The sequence below is a fragment of the Zeus faber genome, assembly GCF_960531495.2.
Source record: "Zeus faber genome assembly, chromosome: 18".
NCBI classification, from domain to species: Eukaryota; Metazoa; Chordata; class Actinopteri; order Zeiformes; family Zeidae; genus Zeus; species Zeus faber.
The window spans coordinates 23,020,488-23,035,296 of NC_137210.1; the positions used below are offsets into that span (position 1 = coordinate 23,020,488).

Here is a 14,809-nt window from a genome sequence, read left to right on the forward strand (position 1 = left end):
GTGAGGGGAGGAAGGTGGAGGAGGAGGAGGGGTGAGGTTAGGGTTAGTGAGGGGAGGAAGGTGGAGGAGGGAGTGGAAAGGATGCCATAACAATGAAGGAGGGAAGTGCTGACGACGTGTGTTTTGGAGTCACTGGGAATAAACGCTCAACACTTTCTCTCTTTGCTCTCCTCCGCCGCTCCACCTTTCTCCACCCTCCCTTTTTCCAAATGATCCACTTGCACTAAGTGTGTCCCAGGGGGCGCTGCTCCACTGTACAACCTGCAGCACATTCATCTCAAAACCCAAATCAATTTCCGAGCGAGAGCGCAAGGTTGACGGAGGAGCGCGGCACTATATCTCCACCCGCCGCCCAAGGACGGTAAATCCTGGCCAGCGGGAGTGAGTCGAGGTGTGGAGGAGGGTGGAGAGAAGGGGGGGGGGGGTGAAGAAGGGTGGAGTGAGGGGGTGGAGAGATGCAGGCGGGTGGAGGAAGGGATAAGGGGTGGAGAAGGGTGGAGTGAGGGGTGGAGGCAGGTGGAGGGGTGGAGAGCTGGAAGAGGGTGGGGGGGGGGTTGAGCTGTGGAGAGATGGAAGGGTGGAGGAGAGTGGAGGAAGGGATGAGGGGTTTAGAGATGGAGGAGGGTGGAGAGACGGCGGAGAGAGGAGGGTGGAGGAAGGGAGGAGTAGGGGACAAGCACAGAAGGACAAGACTGACAGTTTTTCCAGGCGTCAGCTCAGCTGTGATTAATGCGTCCGTCGCCACGTCCTCCCAGCACGTAAAAACAAAATGGCCGTCAATAACGAGGAAGAAAACACGTCGCGGCGTGGGGGGGGGGGGGGGGGGGGGATAAGAACCATCACACACATCAATTCCAACAAAACAAAAAATAAACGTTTTAATTTTACATTACTTATTAATACATTATTGTTATTGTGTATATTTTATTCATCAATATATATATTATTTATTTTAATCAAATGTTAAATTTGGTTGAACTATTATGGAAAAAAAAAAAAATAATTCCGATCCCAGAAACTGGCCGATGGACACAAATAAAACACGTTAAAAAAGGAAAACATCAACTGAAACAAAGACAAGTTACTCAAAAATGAGTCTTTTTTGAGAACTTTCCAAGTCATTTCCTCGTACTTCACCTCGTTCCAGATCAGATCACTTTCCAATTAAACAGAGATATATAGTAATATATAGAGTATATATATACACAGTATATATATATATATATCAATGATGGCTGAGCGAAACAACAAACAATGCTCAATGAGCTGCTCAGCATCTCAACCAGGAAAAATTAAAATAAAAACTGAAAAAAAATGAATAAATAATAAACTGCACTCTCCACTTAATGTCGAATATTCACATTATCTCCATGTTCTCCATGTGGCAATTATCAGCAACAACAGCGGCCTCCACCTTCCTGCTCCTCTTAGTTAGAAAGGTAAAAGGGTTTGATTTCGAGGTATTTCCTGCGAGGGGATTCAAACTCTCAACCACCTCGACGGAGTTTAGCGCCGGCTTTACACCGAATCCGAAGGAATGAGAAAAAAACAACCGGAAGTCCATTCATTCCTTTGGAGAGTTTTGGAGACGGGGTGCAGTTAGCCCCCCCCCCCCTCCTCTGTGATAAGCCCCGCCCTCTGTATAATAAGCCCCGCCTCGCCTGCAACAAGCCCCGCCTCCCCTACGATAATCCTCACCTCCTCCGTGATTGCCCCCCCCCCCCATCCGCGTGCGAGACTGGGTCCAACACTACGACCAGAAGTTACTTGGGTCAAGTTCTTTATTGGAACTGGGCTGAAAACGAAGAAAACAAGTCACGTATATTAAATTGTGACGTTATTAACTTTAACGTTGGACGTCAACATCGTCCCTATCGACGTGTTTTAGACGCGAAACCCCGGCGCAGTTCACCCGACGTCCACTGGGGGGGGGGGGGAGCATGAAGCGTGAAACTGGCTTGAGAGGTGAACAGGAGTAGAAACATGTTTAGCACATATATACTGTATACACTGCAGTGTTTTCAAAATGCAGTTGACGGGGTTTGAAGGTTTTTTTGTTTGTTTTTGGGGGAACCCTGCAGGCACGCGCCATCTCTCTCCTCGGCCACTCTGCTGGACCACTGCAGCGTTCAATCAACGGTCGCCACAGGATCTGCAGCCCTGCCACCGCTACGGTAAAAACTGCACTTCACGTGGAATGACACCCTTTTCTGGCTCCGTTTTTATTCCAGGGTTTTCTTTTCTTCTTCTTTTGGGGTTCATCGCATATTGACATTTTATTTTCTGTTTCAGTGCGTCTTTGTCTGTTTGTTTCTACTTTATTGTTGGGTTTATTTTTTTATTGGTTATTGTTATTAGGTCCACTCTTCACGGCCGAATTTGTGTTGCTTACAGTTTCTTTTAGGATTACCCTACTTGTTATTGCTTGCTTTTATTGTTCATTGTCGATTTTTAGGATTCATGTAAGTTGCCTAATTTGGAGCGTCTTGGAAGATAACGGGAGAGGTTCTGATCAAAAAATATCTGTGTTTATTGAGCTCAAAAACAATTATAAAGAATGACATCATGAAGGCATGTAGATTTATATACTGTATTTTTTTTTTTATTCAATATTCAAAAGTAAAATGAGTCCGTAAGTCAACGCCTTTTTTTAAATAAAATAAACATTAAGAATAGTACGACTTGAAACCAAATAAGTCCCATTTGTCAACAAGAAGTAACAAGTGCAGCTGCTTTAACTAACATTTCAGTTCTAAGCCAAGCGACCTTGGGTTCTTTGAAAGGCGCTTTCCAAATTTAAGATATTATTATTATTATTATTATAAAATTGAGATAAAACCAAAACCATAATAAATATGGCAGGGGCGGGGCTTATTTCTCAATCGACCAAGGTGATTGGTCAGGGGTGAAAGGTCAGCCTCAGATCGTCCAAAGCGATTGGCTTTCCGTTGCAACTTGCCGAGCGCGGAAATGAACAGATCAGAAGAATTATTTTTATTGAATTGATCGAGTCGGTTTTATTTCGACATCGAGGAAAAAAAAACACTGTCTTTTAAAATATTAAAATATGTGAAAATAATTATTCTGAGAGATGTCAGACTTGTCAACACATTTTCCCGGTGAAAAAACGGCAATTACCGGATTACGGAAACTCTGTACACTGTCTCCATCCATCTGTCCATATGTCCATCCATCCATCCCCCCGTCTGTCTGTTCATCCAACCATCCATCCATCCATCTATCCACCCATCCACCCATCCTTGTCCATCCATCTGTCTGTTTGTTCATCCATCCATCCATCCATCTGTTCATCCATCCATCCGTCCGTCCGCCCATCAATCCATCCATCCGTCCATCCATCTACCCACCCACCCCGTCTGTTCATCCATCCATCCAACCATCCGTCCATCCAGCCATTCATCCACCCGTCCATCTGTTCATCCAGCCATCCATCCATCCGCCCGTTCGTCCATTCATCTATCCGTCCATCCATCCATCCCTCCATACTTCCATGCACCCACCCGTCTGCCTGTCTGTTTATCCAGCCATCCAACCATCCATCCGTCCATCCATCCACTCGTCCGTCTGTTCATCCATCCATCCATCCGTCCGTCTGTCCATCCATCTTTCTCTCTATCCATCTATTGACAGTCAAAGCAGCGGTGGTGGTACATTTGAAAAATACCTGAGCCTTAAGCACACATTAGGCAGGTTGAGGAGCTCATGGTCACGGCTTCATAGTTGCCGTGGTGACATTCAGTTCTCTCTTTCTGAGCTTTGATCCCAACTCCGAAATCTCTTCCGGTCAAAGACAAACCTGCTGCTGTCAGATCAAGTAAATAGTGCAGCACGTTCACAACATGCACAGAAATCGGCAGATATGATGATGTTCGCACTGCGGTGCAGACATGATGTACAGACGTGAATTATTCGTGCCTTCAGAGTTAAACCTGAAAATTAAACCAAAAAATATATGTTTTATCTTAATTTTCATTGTTTATTGCAATTTTTTTGTTTCTTTTTACTGTGCCGGTCCCCCGATTGGGACCGGCACCTATTTGAGCGGATCCGGCACCTCCACACAAGCGACGAGCTCCGCCTTAAATAGCCAGACATTGCTATTCCTGCATTCATTCCTATGAGGGAAATGACAGAAACCCCCAAAAACCAAACAGAAAACATCTTGTTTTGACCTCGAGCGGAGTCTCTCTATACATGTTCCACCTGCTCCGCACCCTCTGCACTGACGTCTGAAATTCACCCACAGTCCTCTGCTTTCAGGTGGCGCTAAATTGCAAAATAATGTTGCTCAACGGCAGATTTCTGGCTGCAGAGACAGGAACGGGGTGATCGAGAGAGAGGAGGAGGGATGGAGTGTCATTATAAAAGTCGTCAGGCACAACGGCCTCCTAAACGGTCTTCCGAGGAATTACAGGATTTTCATTTAATACACTTTTTTTAAATTGTTTTTTATGTATAAATAATTTTAAATATATATACTCAACCTCACTAATTGAAGGTGTTGTTGAACTTTTTTTTTTTTTTTTGGCAGGTGGCACTGCTTAGTTGAAATGTTATAATAAATTAAAGAGCAGTTCATTATATACAGAAACCATTTTTTGGGGGGTCCTCACCCAGAGATTATTCCGCCGAGGGGGTCTTGCCATACATAAGAAAATTGGAACGGCTTGGTTAATAGAACTCTCACGCAGCACTTAACCATGCAATGAGAAGAATTAAAAGACGCATAAATCAATATGCGCAGCAGCCGGTGTTTCATCCAGAGCAGCAGATCAAATTTATTGTGAAATTTAATTTACAGGCCATCTTTTCAAATGATTAATTTCTCCTTTTTTATTCTCCCAGCAGAGTGTATAGTGTATGAGTGTGTATAATATATCTGTTATATTATATATATATATATATATATATATATATATATATATATATATATATATATATATATATATATTATCCTGAAATAATTAAGTTAGGTATGTATTTAGAATAATGCCCGGATTCCCTCGGAAAAGACCAAGAAAGCATTAAGGACAGAGAGAAGGAGCCATTACGCAGGACGGTGAACACGCATACAAGACATAAAATGGCTCCCGTTTGGACCAGCAAGAAGGGCTTCCAGGTATGTAACACTAGCCGTCTAACATAAAACCCTGCGCTGTTTTGTTATGTTTTTCTTTCATTTGTTGGAAGTTAAAAATACAAAGGCTTGAGTTGTTTACGGATCGCGGCGGCTCACGAGGCTCATACGCGCCGAGTCCACGAAATATTGTTTTGATTTGCCTCCCGATGGAAAAGTGACCTGTTCACCGGAGACGCAAGACTCGCAAATGGCCTGTTGGTGGTGAACGAGTCGGGCGTAGCGAACGATTTGTTCGAGGTGAACGATCCGCTCGGAGTGAACAAATCTTTCGAAGGGCTCGGGAGCGGGGGAGTCACTCCGACAAAGGAGTTGTTCGTTTTGCCAATCTGCGACTGCAGCGCGTCACAGGCTGAACAGAGTCTCGGATATCGAACGGAAAGAGCCGGGAGCCCCGAGTCGCGAGTCAGGCGTGCGCCTCAAACCGAGCAGCGAATCTTCTACTCCGACAGAAAATATTAACCTGGGGATTCAATTCACGTGGAGAAAAAAAAAGGGTGAAGGCATTTGGTCTAATTCATAATGAATGTGACTTTACACTTTGCATTCTTCCTTAATAATTAATTAAGAATTAAGAATTAAACGTTTTGGCGGGCGCAGATGAGGCGTGACTTTAGACTGGATCATGCTTTAAATCTGGACAAACTGAAATGGCCTTTCTCAGTCATGGTGTCAAATAGTCTCTCGGTTTAAAAAAAACCCCCCAAAAAACCTGATTAGAGCTGATCTGGGTCGAAGTGAGGCTTAAATTCAACCTGGCTGCAGGCAGGTTTATCCTTGCATTAACGGGTGATCCAGACTAAGACCAGGTAGAAGGAGCCGACTAGTCCTCCGCAAGCTCCGTCCAGGACTTCCTAGTCCAACAAAACTCATCTCAACTTACTCAACTTCCTGGAGGCATTCTGACATTGTGGATATAAGAAGAATCCACTTACAGCCGTCCTTGTTTAGCAAAAACCCTGTCTGCGAAGCCTCCCCAAAATGAGCTTCCAAATCTCAGGTATTAACACGTACTTTCCTGTCATCTGCTGATGGATCAATGTGACTTTGGCATTCCTCCGTTCGCACATTCAGCCGCAGGGTTCAGCAGAGTTCCCATGGAAGTTAAAAGGGGGTCAGCGAAAATGAAAGGAGACAAGGTGTAAAGATGGAGCCAATTTAAGGTGTCATTTCATGAATCCAATATGAAGTATTTGGAAGAACTGAACGTCCCGGGTGTAATGTGTTCCAGATGCCCTCTGCAGTTTTTCTGCGTCTGCTCCGAGGTCAGCCAGTTTCTGCCAAGGCGCTCGTTCCGCCTTCATCTATTCGGGCACCAACATGTAACCTTTGCCTGATAAATTCAATTCCCCCGTCCAGGTAAAAGAGCTGCATTGTGCATTTTTGGAGACAGACGGAGAAGGAAAACCCATGGAGGATCATGGTTACAGACATATTTTTTTTGCAGTGTATTGAATTTGCTGGAATAGAATAGAGCGCCGATGCAAATTCAGGCTTTTTTGTGTGCGAGCTGAATGGCAACCCAAATTGGGTCCCGGGCGCTGCGGGGGGAATGCGGCGCAGACCCCGGCGATGGGGAGATTAATGTGGAAATCTTTTTTTTTTTTATTTATTTTTTTTTTTTAATCAATCCACGGCGTCACGGGTGAATCGCAAATAATCATCAGAAATCTGGAACTTTCCTCCGAAAGGCATGATTTGACCAGATCGGCGCCGACCAGACGGTGAAAGCTACAAGGCGCTGGCCCTACTCCGCAGGACGCAACGTGAGGGGAGAAGATCTCGCAAGAGTTATTATTTATGCTATATTTTTTTTTACTCAAATCAAATTAATATGACGTTCAACATGCGATAATTGTAGAAACTTGTCGTTAGGATCAGTTTTTAGCAGGAGGGTAATTAAACCTATATTATTATTAATACTGATGGCTTTTGGACGAGCAGCTGGGACAAACCCTAACCCCAGCGCTGCAGCCACAACCCTGACCAAGGACCTGACCAAGGACCTGACCAAGGACTGGAAAGTTATCCGGACTCCAGCCCCCCCCCCCCCCCCGGTTCATTTCGGGGCGCGACTTTCTCATCCAAGTCCTTTCTTGTTAAATAGGACACTCAACAGCATGACACCCCCTTGGCACCTGAAGCACCATCTCTCACACGGCGGCCCTTTCTAATTCGCCGCGCGAGTTTAAATAAGAAGCCTGCGTGTTTTCAGAGCATTCCCGCACCGGGCAGCGGGGACTCCGGAACGCGGAGTAAGCGTTTCTGGAATAGAGATGATTAGATCCAGACTCGAGGATCCTTGTTTTGTTTTTTTTATCGACTTGGATTTACCCTGGATTTTCGACCGGGACACATCTTCAGGAATGTGTTGCGTTTTGCCAACCCGGGAAAAAAAAAAACACCCATCAACATTTTGGCCCATTTCCAATGAGAAACGATGGTCAAAAGCTAGACAGCGATGAGCGCCCGGCGTTCTCATAAGCCTGGATAAATGGTTGACAAACCTAAAATGCGAGGTAAATAACAGACTTCCATGCTGTCTAGTCAACACAGCACATTATCTACTTCACAATCTTGTTATATAACCCATTGTAATTGCAGCCCGGCCGTCCTGGAAGGGGGGCGATGCCTCCCTTTGTGGCCCCTTTTCAAGGTTCCCTGCATTTTTTCGGAGAGTTTTTCCTTCGCCCCGGTTGGAGGTAAGTCTTCGGGAGGCCGCTGAATTCTAAGTGAAATGTGAAGCCGGCGAAGGCCTTCGGGGGAGACTCTCCCCGTCGCCAGGAGCTCTGGACGTCGGGCAGCCCAGTGTTTTCCGCGACGATTACGTCACACGCACGTCAAGGAGACGCGTGGAAATGCCGCGGCAACACAAAAGGAGCGGGATGCCACAGCATCCCTCTCTGCCGGGGAGGCCGCGGGGGCCGGGCGGGAGAGGTGACACCGCTCATCGCCGTAGGACAAACAAGCCGGGCGCGCCGGGTGAGCCGGGGGCGGGGCCGGGGACGGGGCTGACGCCGGCCGTGGATTCCGATCCCTGCCCACGGGTCCATGGTGACCGTGGGGGGGGGGATCCGAAGACCCGTTCCACCCCTGACGCAGGCACAAATCATTCCTGGTGGGTTGCCCCAGGAACCGCTTGACGGCCGGTGAGTAAATGTCAGCAGTGTTTGGGGGAGAGGCTGCAACGCCGCTTCCCAGCCCCCGGCCACACGCTTTGCGTCGGCTGCCCCACGTCGGGCGGCGGGACCCGGCCTCAAGGGCTGCCCCTTGCGGTCCGGTAGCGTGAGTTCTCTGTCTCGGGGCACCTGAAGGGGGAAGTTGGCGCATGGCGGCGAATAGTAAACGGGCTGTTGATCCACCCGTCCCCTTTTGTCCCAGGGCTCTCCGCCGGACCATCCATCAGTCGGCCGGCGAGCGGCAGCTCTGTCGGGACTCGCCCGGTTCAACGACCTTACTACGCCGATGCCGCCGTCGCAACGTATGAGGAACACGCCGCTTAAATTTCATTCTAAATTCATGGAACACCGACAGGGGAAGATAAACACAGCTGTGTCATAATATCACACAGTCCCATTTAATCTGCGCCGTGGACGAAGCATTTACCCTGCCGCGATTACCGGATCTCCCAAAATAGACGAGCCGGTGAGGACGACACGAATTACGCCCGCGAGAATGTCATTACGGCAGGCGGCCCCACCTGGCCCACGGACCCCCCCGAAGCCCCGGTATCCACAGCTCCTCCTGGTTGGCCCATGGATGGCGGCGGGGGGGCGCGGGCGGACAGATGGCGCCGAACGCGTCCAGCCGCTGTGTAAACCGTGGCCCCGGCGCTGACCTTCCTCGCCAGCTGGGCAGGAACGTACAGGGGGGGGGGGGCTTTCGCGGCTTTGGCCGACCGGGCACGCACCGCTGCCAGGGATGAACACCCTTCGGAGGCGTCACACGGAGACGTGCTCTCTGGAGGAGGAGGCCTGATCCGCCTTCAAAAGGACTGTTTTCCTGCATCCGCTATGGGCGGCTCAGTGTACTCTGTTCGTTTATGTACCCCGGCGAGTACTGAAGAAGTCCATCCATTTCCATGGAGGGTCAGAAACCTGCCCGTGCGGAACTTCTGCATCCCATCGAGGGTTGTGCACGTGTGTCGAAATGGTTCAACTCGTGCGACGCATTTTTGGAGGCGAAAACTACGAACAGAAGCCGCAGTTGCTGAGTGTGATGAGCCAGAACATGGTACAGATAAAATAATGTCTCTGTCCATGTCGTCCGCTATGAATTTATCTTATTATAAGAATGAACCAGGTGCATTTTTTCTTTTCTTTTATTTTAATTTGTGCACACTTTGCAAACACTACAAAGGGAGTTTGGAGCTCTCATGCATGAAAAACAGTAAATGTGCAGCCAAGGGAACGACTCGCGTCGTTCCGAACGAGAACGATATCTCCAGTTTTCCACGGCGTCACCTCGTCATCCCAAATCTAGACACGCGCACCACGACCGCCACCGGTGGGGGGGGGGGCAAAGCGGCGCGTTCCTCCGGCAACCGGACCAGTTTTCAGATTTAGTACAAAGCCTTTCACCGCCGATCTGAGTCGCCGCCGCTGCAGGTAAACGCACAGGATTGAGGGGTTGGATGTTCACAGCGTTCCCTGCGAGGAGCGATGTGTCACATTTAGCCGACCCCCGACACACACACACACACACACGCACACGCACACACGCACACGCACACACACCCCAGGCGTCCAGTCACCAAACCTCTGATTTCACAACCCAGAGTACAGAGAACACCCTTCAAATCAGCCCAGAGGTGAAAAGCCAGAGCCATTGCATTGTGGATTGGCTCCGGACAACCAACAATTTGTCTTTACCTTTTTTCCTGTTGAATGCTCGGTTCATAGTGGAGAGCGTTGCCTCTTCTCCGTCCTTCCTGATCGAAAGCTATTACTCCACCTGGAGAGAAGGGAGAAAAAAAAAAAAAAAAAAAAAAAAAGGGGGGAATTTTGTTATGGAAAAAAATTAAATCGATGCCCAGAACCTTGGAGCGCTTAATGTTTTGACAAAACAACACAACTTGTGTGGAGTTCTCCACACGACACGGCCCCGCCCTCCCATGAATGAGGCTGTGTTTTTTTGGCCTTTTTTTTTTTTTTACGGACGGCCTCGCAGTCAACACGTAAGCCAATTAAAACCCCCGGCTCCATCTGCCGTGCATGTGTTGGCGTCTGGCGCCCGCTCCGTCCCGCCCACCTGGGGGAGCCGCACTTTTAATGTCGCGCACGGGCTTGGGAGAGCGTTTAACCTTATCGCCGCAAAAAGCGCCTTGTTCTGGTGCCGTGCTATCGAGGTTCCCTTCAAAGCCAATGAGCCGGGGGGGGGACAAAAAAAAAAACGTACAGAGAAAATACATTTTTCGGTCATTGCGAAAAGAACAATCAGTGCAGAAACAAAGCATTCCCGGACCACATCTGCACGGGGCACGGCATGGACCGCCTTCAAAAACGCGGCGAACGCTCTTCCATCCAATAAGCAATGAACTTGGCGCCGTGTTTTCCGGTGCGTCTCCAGATGTGTCATCTGCGCGTCAGAGAAACAATTGATCCAATATGGGGTCGTTTTGCATGAGACCCAGAGGGGGAGGCTCAGCGCTCCAGTCCGTTCTGATCTTCCCCCAAAAGGCAAATTCTCATCAAACATTTCACTAGTTGGCATTCAGAGGTGACCTCAGCTCGTACAAGGCAAACAAGTGGTGGAGAGGAAAAAAAAAAAACCTTGAGAAAATAAAAACTTATTGGGGATCAGGGAGGTTTGCACTGGCTGAATTCCTACCATCTGCACTCCCAACTTTATGAATAATTCCACGACACCGCCCGCCCGGCGGAACTGGTCATGAAAGGCCGCTGAGGTGTGGGTTAGCGGAGCCTGGTCGCCCTTTCCCTTCCACGAAAGATTTTGTTTTTTGGTTGTTTTTTTTTTTAAATCTTGGCTGCCGTACTGGGAGGGATAATAACGCTCGCCTAGCCTGAAAAGATATTTCACTCGCCCTATTAAGGGAAAGGAAATGATGGAACGGCAACGTGTGCATGTACAGCATTACACACAGCAAGCACAGCATTAATATAGATTGGTTAAAGTTTTTCCAATTTCCGGTAAGACTATAAATTCCAGAGGTTGTAGTCGCGCCAGGTGATGATGACGCTCAGAGTCAGGTCCACGGGGTTCTCACGGAGGGACGACCAGCTCAAGGTACAAGACTCAACATCACGGAACCGAGGACTTTTGGAAGTTAATGACACTAAACACCGAGAGGAAAAGCAGTTTGCAGATGGCGGAGGGGTCCAGTTATGTAGGCCTGACTCACGTCACAAGCCCGACTTTTATGAAGACGTGCTGATGGGTTAGTCATCTTCCATGTGCCCTTTGTTTTATCAAGTCGTCCTTTTATCTTGTTGGCAGGTAATAAAATAGTTGGTGAGGAGCTGGGTAATTCTTTTAACTCCTAAACACTTTACATCAAAGCTTTCTGGGAAAAGACCCGAGCGTCAAATCAAATCTCACACGTCGGAATCCACTTTGGAACTCCTCTCCAAAGCGCCGGCGAAATGATGAAAACAAATGGGATGCAGTTTAACGGAGGAATTTCCATATATATATATATATATATATATTCCATATAAGGCGGAAATTGGGCAGATTACATCTCGCCCCCCGAACGTCAAAGCGAAGAGGCCCCTCTGCAGGGCCGGAGGACTCTGGGACGGAACCAGTGCCATGTGCAGGGGCGGGGACCCAGACATTCCCATGGCTGCCAAAACAAAACAGCTACAGTATGCCGCAGGATAAATATATATATATATAAAAAAAAAAAAAGAGGGACGGCCTGCGCAGCTCACAGGACGGGTCGGGTTCCCGTCCAAAAAAAAAAAAAACCACCCGGAGAAAATCCGGCAAATCTGGACGCCGTCAACTACGTCCGGAAAGTCACGTCCGCTGTTCTGAGAAGCCCCTCCCTCCGCTTCCTCTCCCACTCCTCCACTCGGCACGTGGATTAGCCCAAAGCCCTTTCATGGGCCCGGCGGCGGAAGAACAACACAGTGACCTGAGAACGGTCCTTTTAATCAGGCTAACGAGAATGAATGAACAAGAGAATGAGTGAATGAATGAGTGAATGAACGAATGAATGAACGAATGAATGAATGGATGAACAAATGACTACAGGAGGTTTTGCTGCTGCATTTAATACCACAAACAAAATATAAGTGTTTTAAGTCGCTTTGGACAAAAATGCAGAGGGCATCAAGGACAGGGTGTGATGTAATGAATGAATGAAGTGAGAGTAAACAGGAACCCCGGGATAGGAGTATGGAATTCTCCACCCTCCAGGTCGGGTGGTTCAGCGCCTGAGAGAGAGAGAGAGAGAGAAAAAAAAAGGCTTTTCCCAACATTCCAGCTCACTCCTTCACGTTCTTTTGACTGGATCCCTCGCGCACGTCGACCGCTCAACAACAGTAAATACGTGAAAAAGCAAACGGAAATAAAAGAAAAAGGAATGTTAACTGTCTCTTCATTTCTGCCTATGCTTTCCTGAGCCCGGGGCCCGAGCCACCGGGACAGGATCCCCAAAACGAGAAGGAAATGTCCCCGGGACACATCAAAGTTCAGGTTAAAAATTCGCCGACGGGACCGAACCCATCGGCAGACGGATCGCGAACCGTGAATATTATGGAATCGTTTTCCTGGTGGCAGAATCTCGCCGCTATCGTCACCCATCGTCTCCCGCGGAGCGACATCCGCCTCTGGATTTTCGGGCGGGCCTCCGGGGAGCGCCCCGGCACCGGCTGATAAGGACCCCAAAGGGAGACGTTGCTGCCGCCGCTTTGTGCTTCGACCTGCGACTGTGACGTGTCATTCATTTTGACTGACATCACCGCTCCAAATGTTTTGTCCCTTTTTTGATCGATTACCGTCTAAGGTGACTCATCAGCGTACCCCGGGGAGAAGAACACACACACGCACACACACACATAAAAACACACACACACACACACACACACACACACATAAAAACACACACACACACACACACACACACACACACACACACACACACACACACACACACACACACGCACACATAAAAACACACACACACAAACACATAAAAACACACACACATAAAAACACACACACATAAAAACAAACACACACACACACACACACACAAACACAAAAACACCCACCCACACACAACCCACCCACCCACCCACCCACCCACCCACCCACCCACACACACACACACACACACACACACACACACACACACACACACACACACACACACACACACACACACACACACACTCTTTAACACCGAGCTGCAAATATCCTCACTTACCCACCCATGTTTACCAGGCGGGGTTGAAGTACCAGGTTAGGTTTCCGTGTGTGTGTGTGTGTGTGTGTGTGTGTGTGTGTGTGTGTGTGTGTGTGTGTGTGTGTGTGTGTGTGTGTGTGTGTGTGTGTGTGTGTGTACATTTCTCCCCAGAGATGCCAAAACACCATAAGTGGGGTTTCTTCGGGGGGGTATCCTCTCTGGGCCGAAAGCTTCTTAAGACACGCCGCTACTCAGGAAAACCTCAGTTAGGGTCCAACGGCGTTCAGCGCCGCCCCCGCCCCCCCCAAAAAGTGAGCATTTCAAAGGAGATCACGCCATGGCAACTGTTCCCATAACCCAGGCAACTAAATCCCCGACAATGTTTGACTATTCAGGGATCACAATCAAGTCAAACACTCCCCGACGACCATACACGCGTCATACATTTTGGCTGAGGAATTTATGGTGAAGACAGAGTCAGAGAGTTCATCGTCCTCCCTGAGAAACACTGGAAAGACACAGAGAAGCCCCCTGCTGTCCCGCCCGCCGCCCCCCCAGCGCAAGTTTCGCAATTTACATTCAGTGACTCAAACATTCGGAATCCAACTTTGGAAAACAAACTTTCTGGAAACAAGTCTGACCTACTTTGACCCAGCGGAGTCCTCTCTCTCTCTCTCTCTCTCTCAATCCCTCTCTTTCTCTCTCTCTTTCTCGCTCGCTCTCTCTCTGCAGCCGGAACAGTCCGCAGATCAAGGCAGAGAGTTGCAAATGCATGTGCGGGGGAAAAAAAAAACAACAACAAAAAAAACAAAACAACAAAAAAATTAAATGAAGGTTCGGAAACAAAAGAGAAGAAACAAAGTTGGCGTCCCCTTGACAAAAGCCTGTCGGTCGGCCGGCGGGGGCCTAATCTGAGCCATATGTGTTAAAGAGGCAGCCGCCTCTGACAGCAGCGCGGGCAGCATAATGCCACGCAAAAGAAAAACAACAAAGATCCTTTGTTTTCATCGCTATTTTGCTCCCGCTCGCTCTCACCCTCTCTCTCGCTCTCTCTCTCTCTCTCTCTCTCTCTCGCTCTCCGTGGCTGTGGAATCTCGCTGGCTAAGCGTGCACATTAGACATCGCAACAACAATCTCCCTATGCATTTAGCTGCAGAATTCCTCAGTTGAACCAACATCGGAGCCGGAGCCAGAGCAGCCCCCTCGCTCCCGCTCGCAGCCTGGCACTCACCGTATCACACACATACACACACACACACGCACACACACACACACAC

The 14,809-nt window shown here is 48.5% G+C and overlaps 1 protein-coding gene across 3 annotated transcripts in view; it reads right to left on the reverse strand.

Annotated features, from left to right (window-relative positions):
• The window catches only part of gulp1a (GULP PTB domain containing engulfment adaptor 1a), a 100,100-nt gene that overhangs the window by 23,363 nt on the left and 61,928 nt on the right, over nucleotides 1-14,809 (reverse strand). For 2 of the 3 annotated variants that reach the window (XM_080018736.1, XM_080018735.1), the window contains one exon: nucleotides 10,030-10,111. In XM_080018736.1, the coding sequence (XP_079874862.1) occupies nucleotides 10,030-10,057 (28 nt within the window). In that variant the 5' untranslated portion in view covers nucleotides 10,058-10,111. Of the gene's footprint in view, nucleotides 1-10,029; nucleotides 10,112-14,177; nucleotides 14,277-14,809 lie in introns of those variants that run through there. The other variant, XM_080018737.1, reaches the window with a different exon arrangement.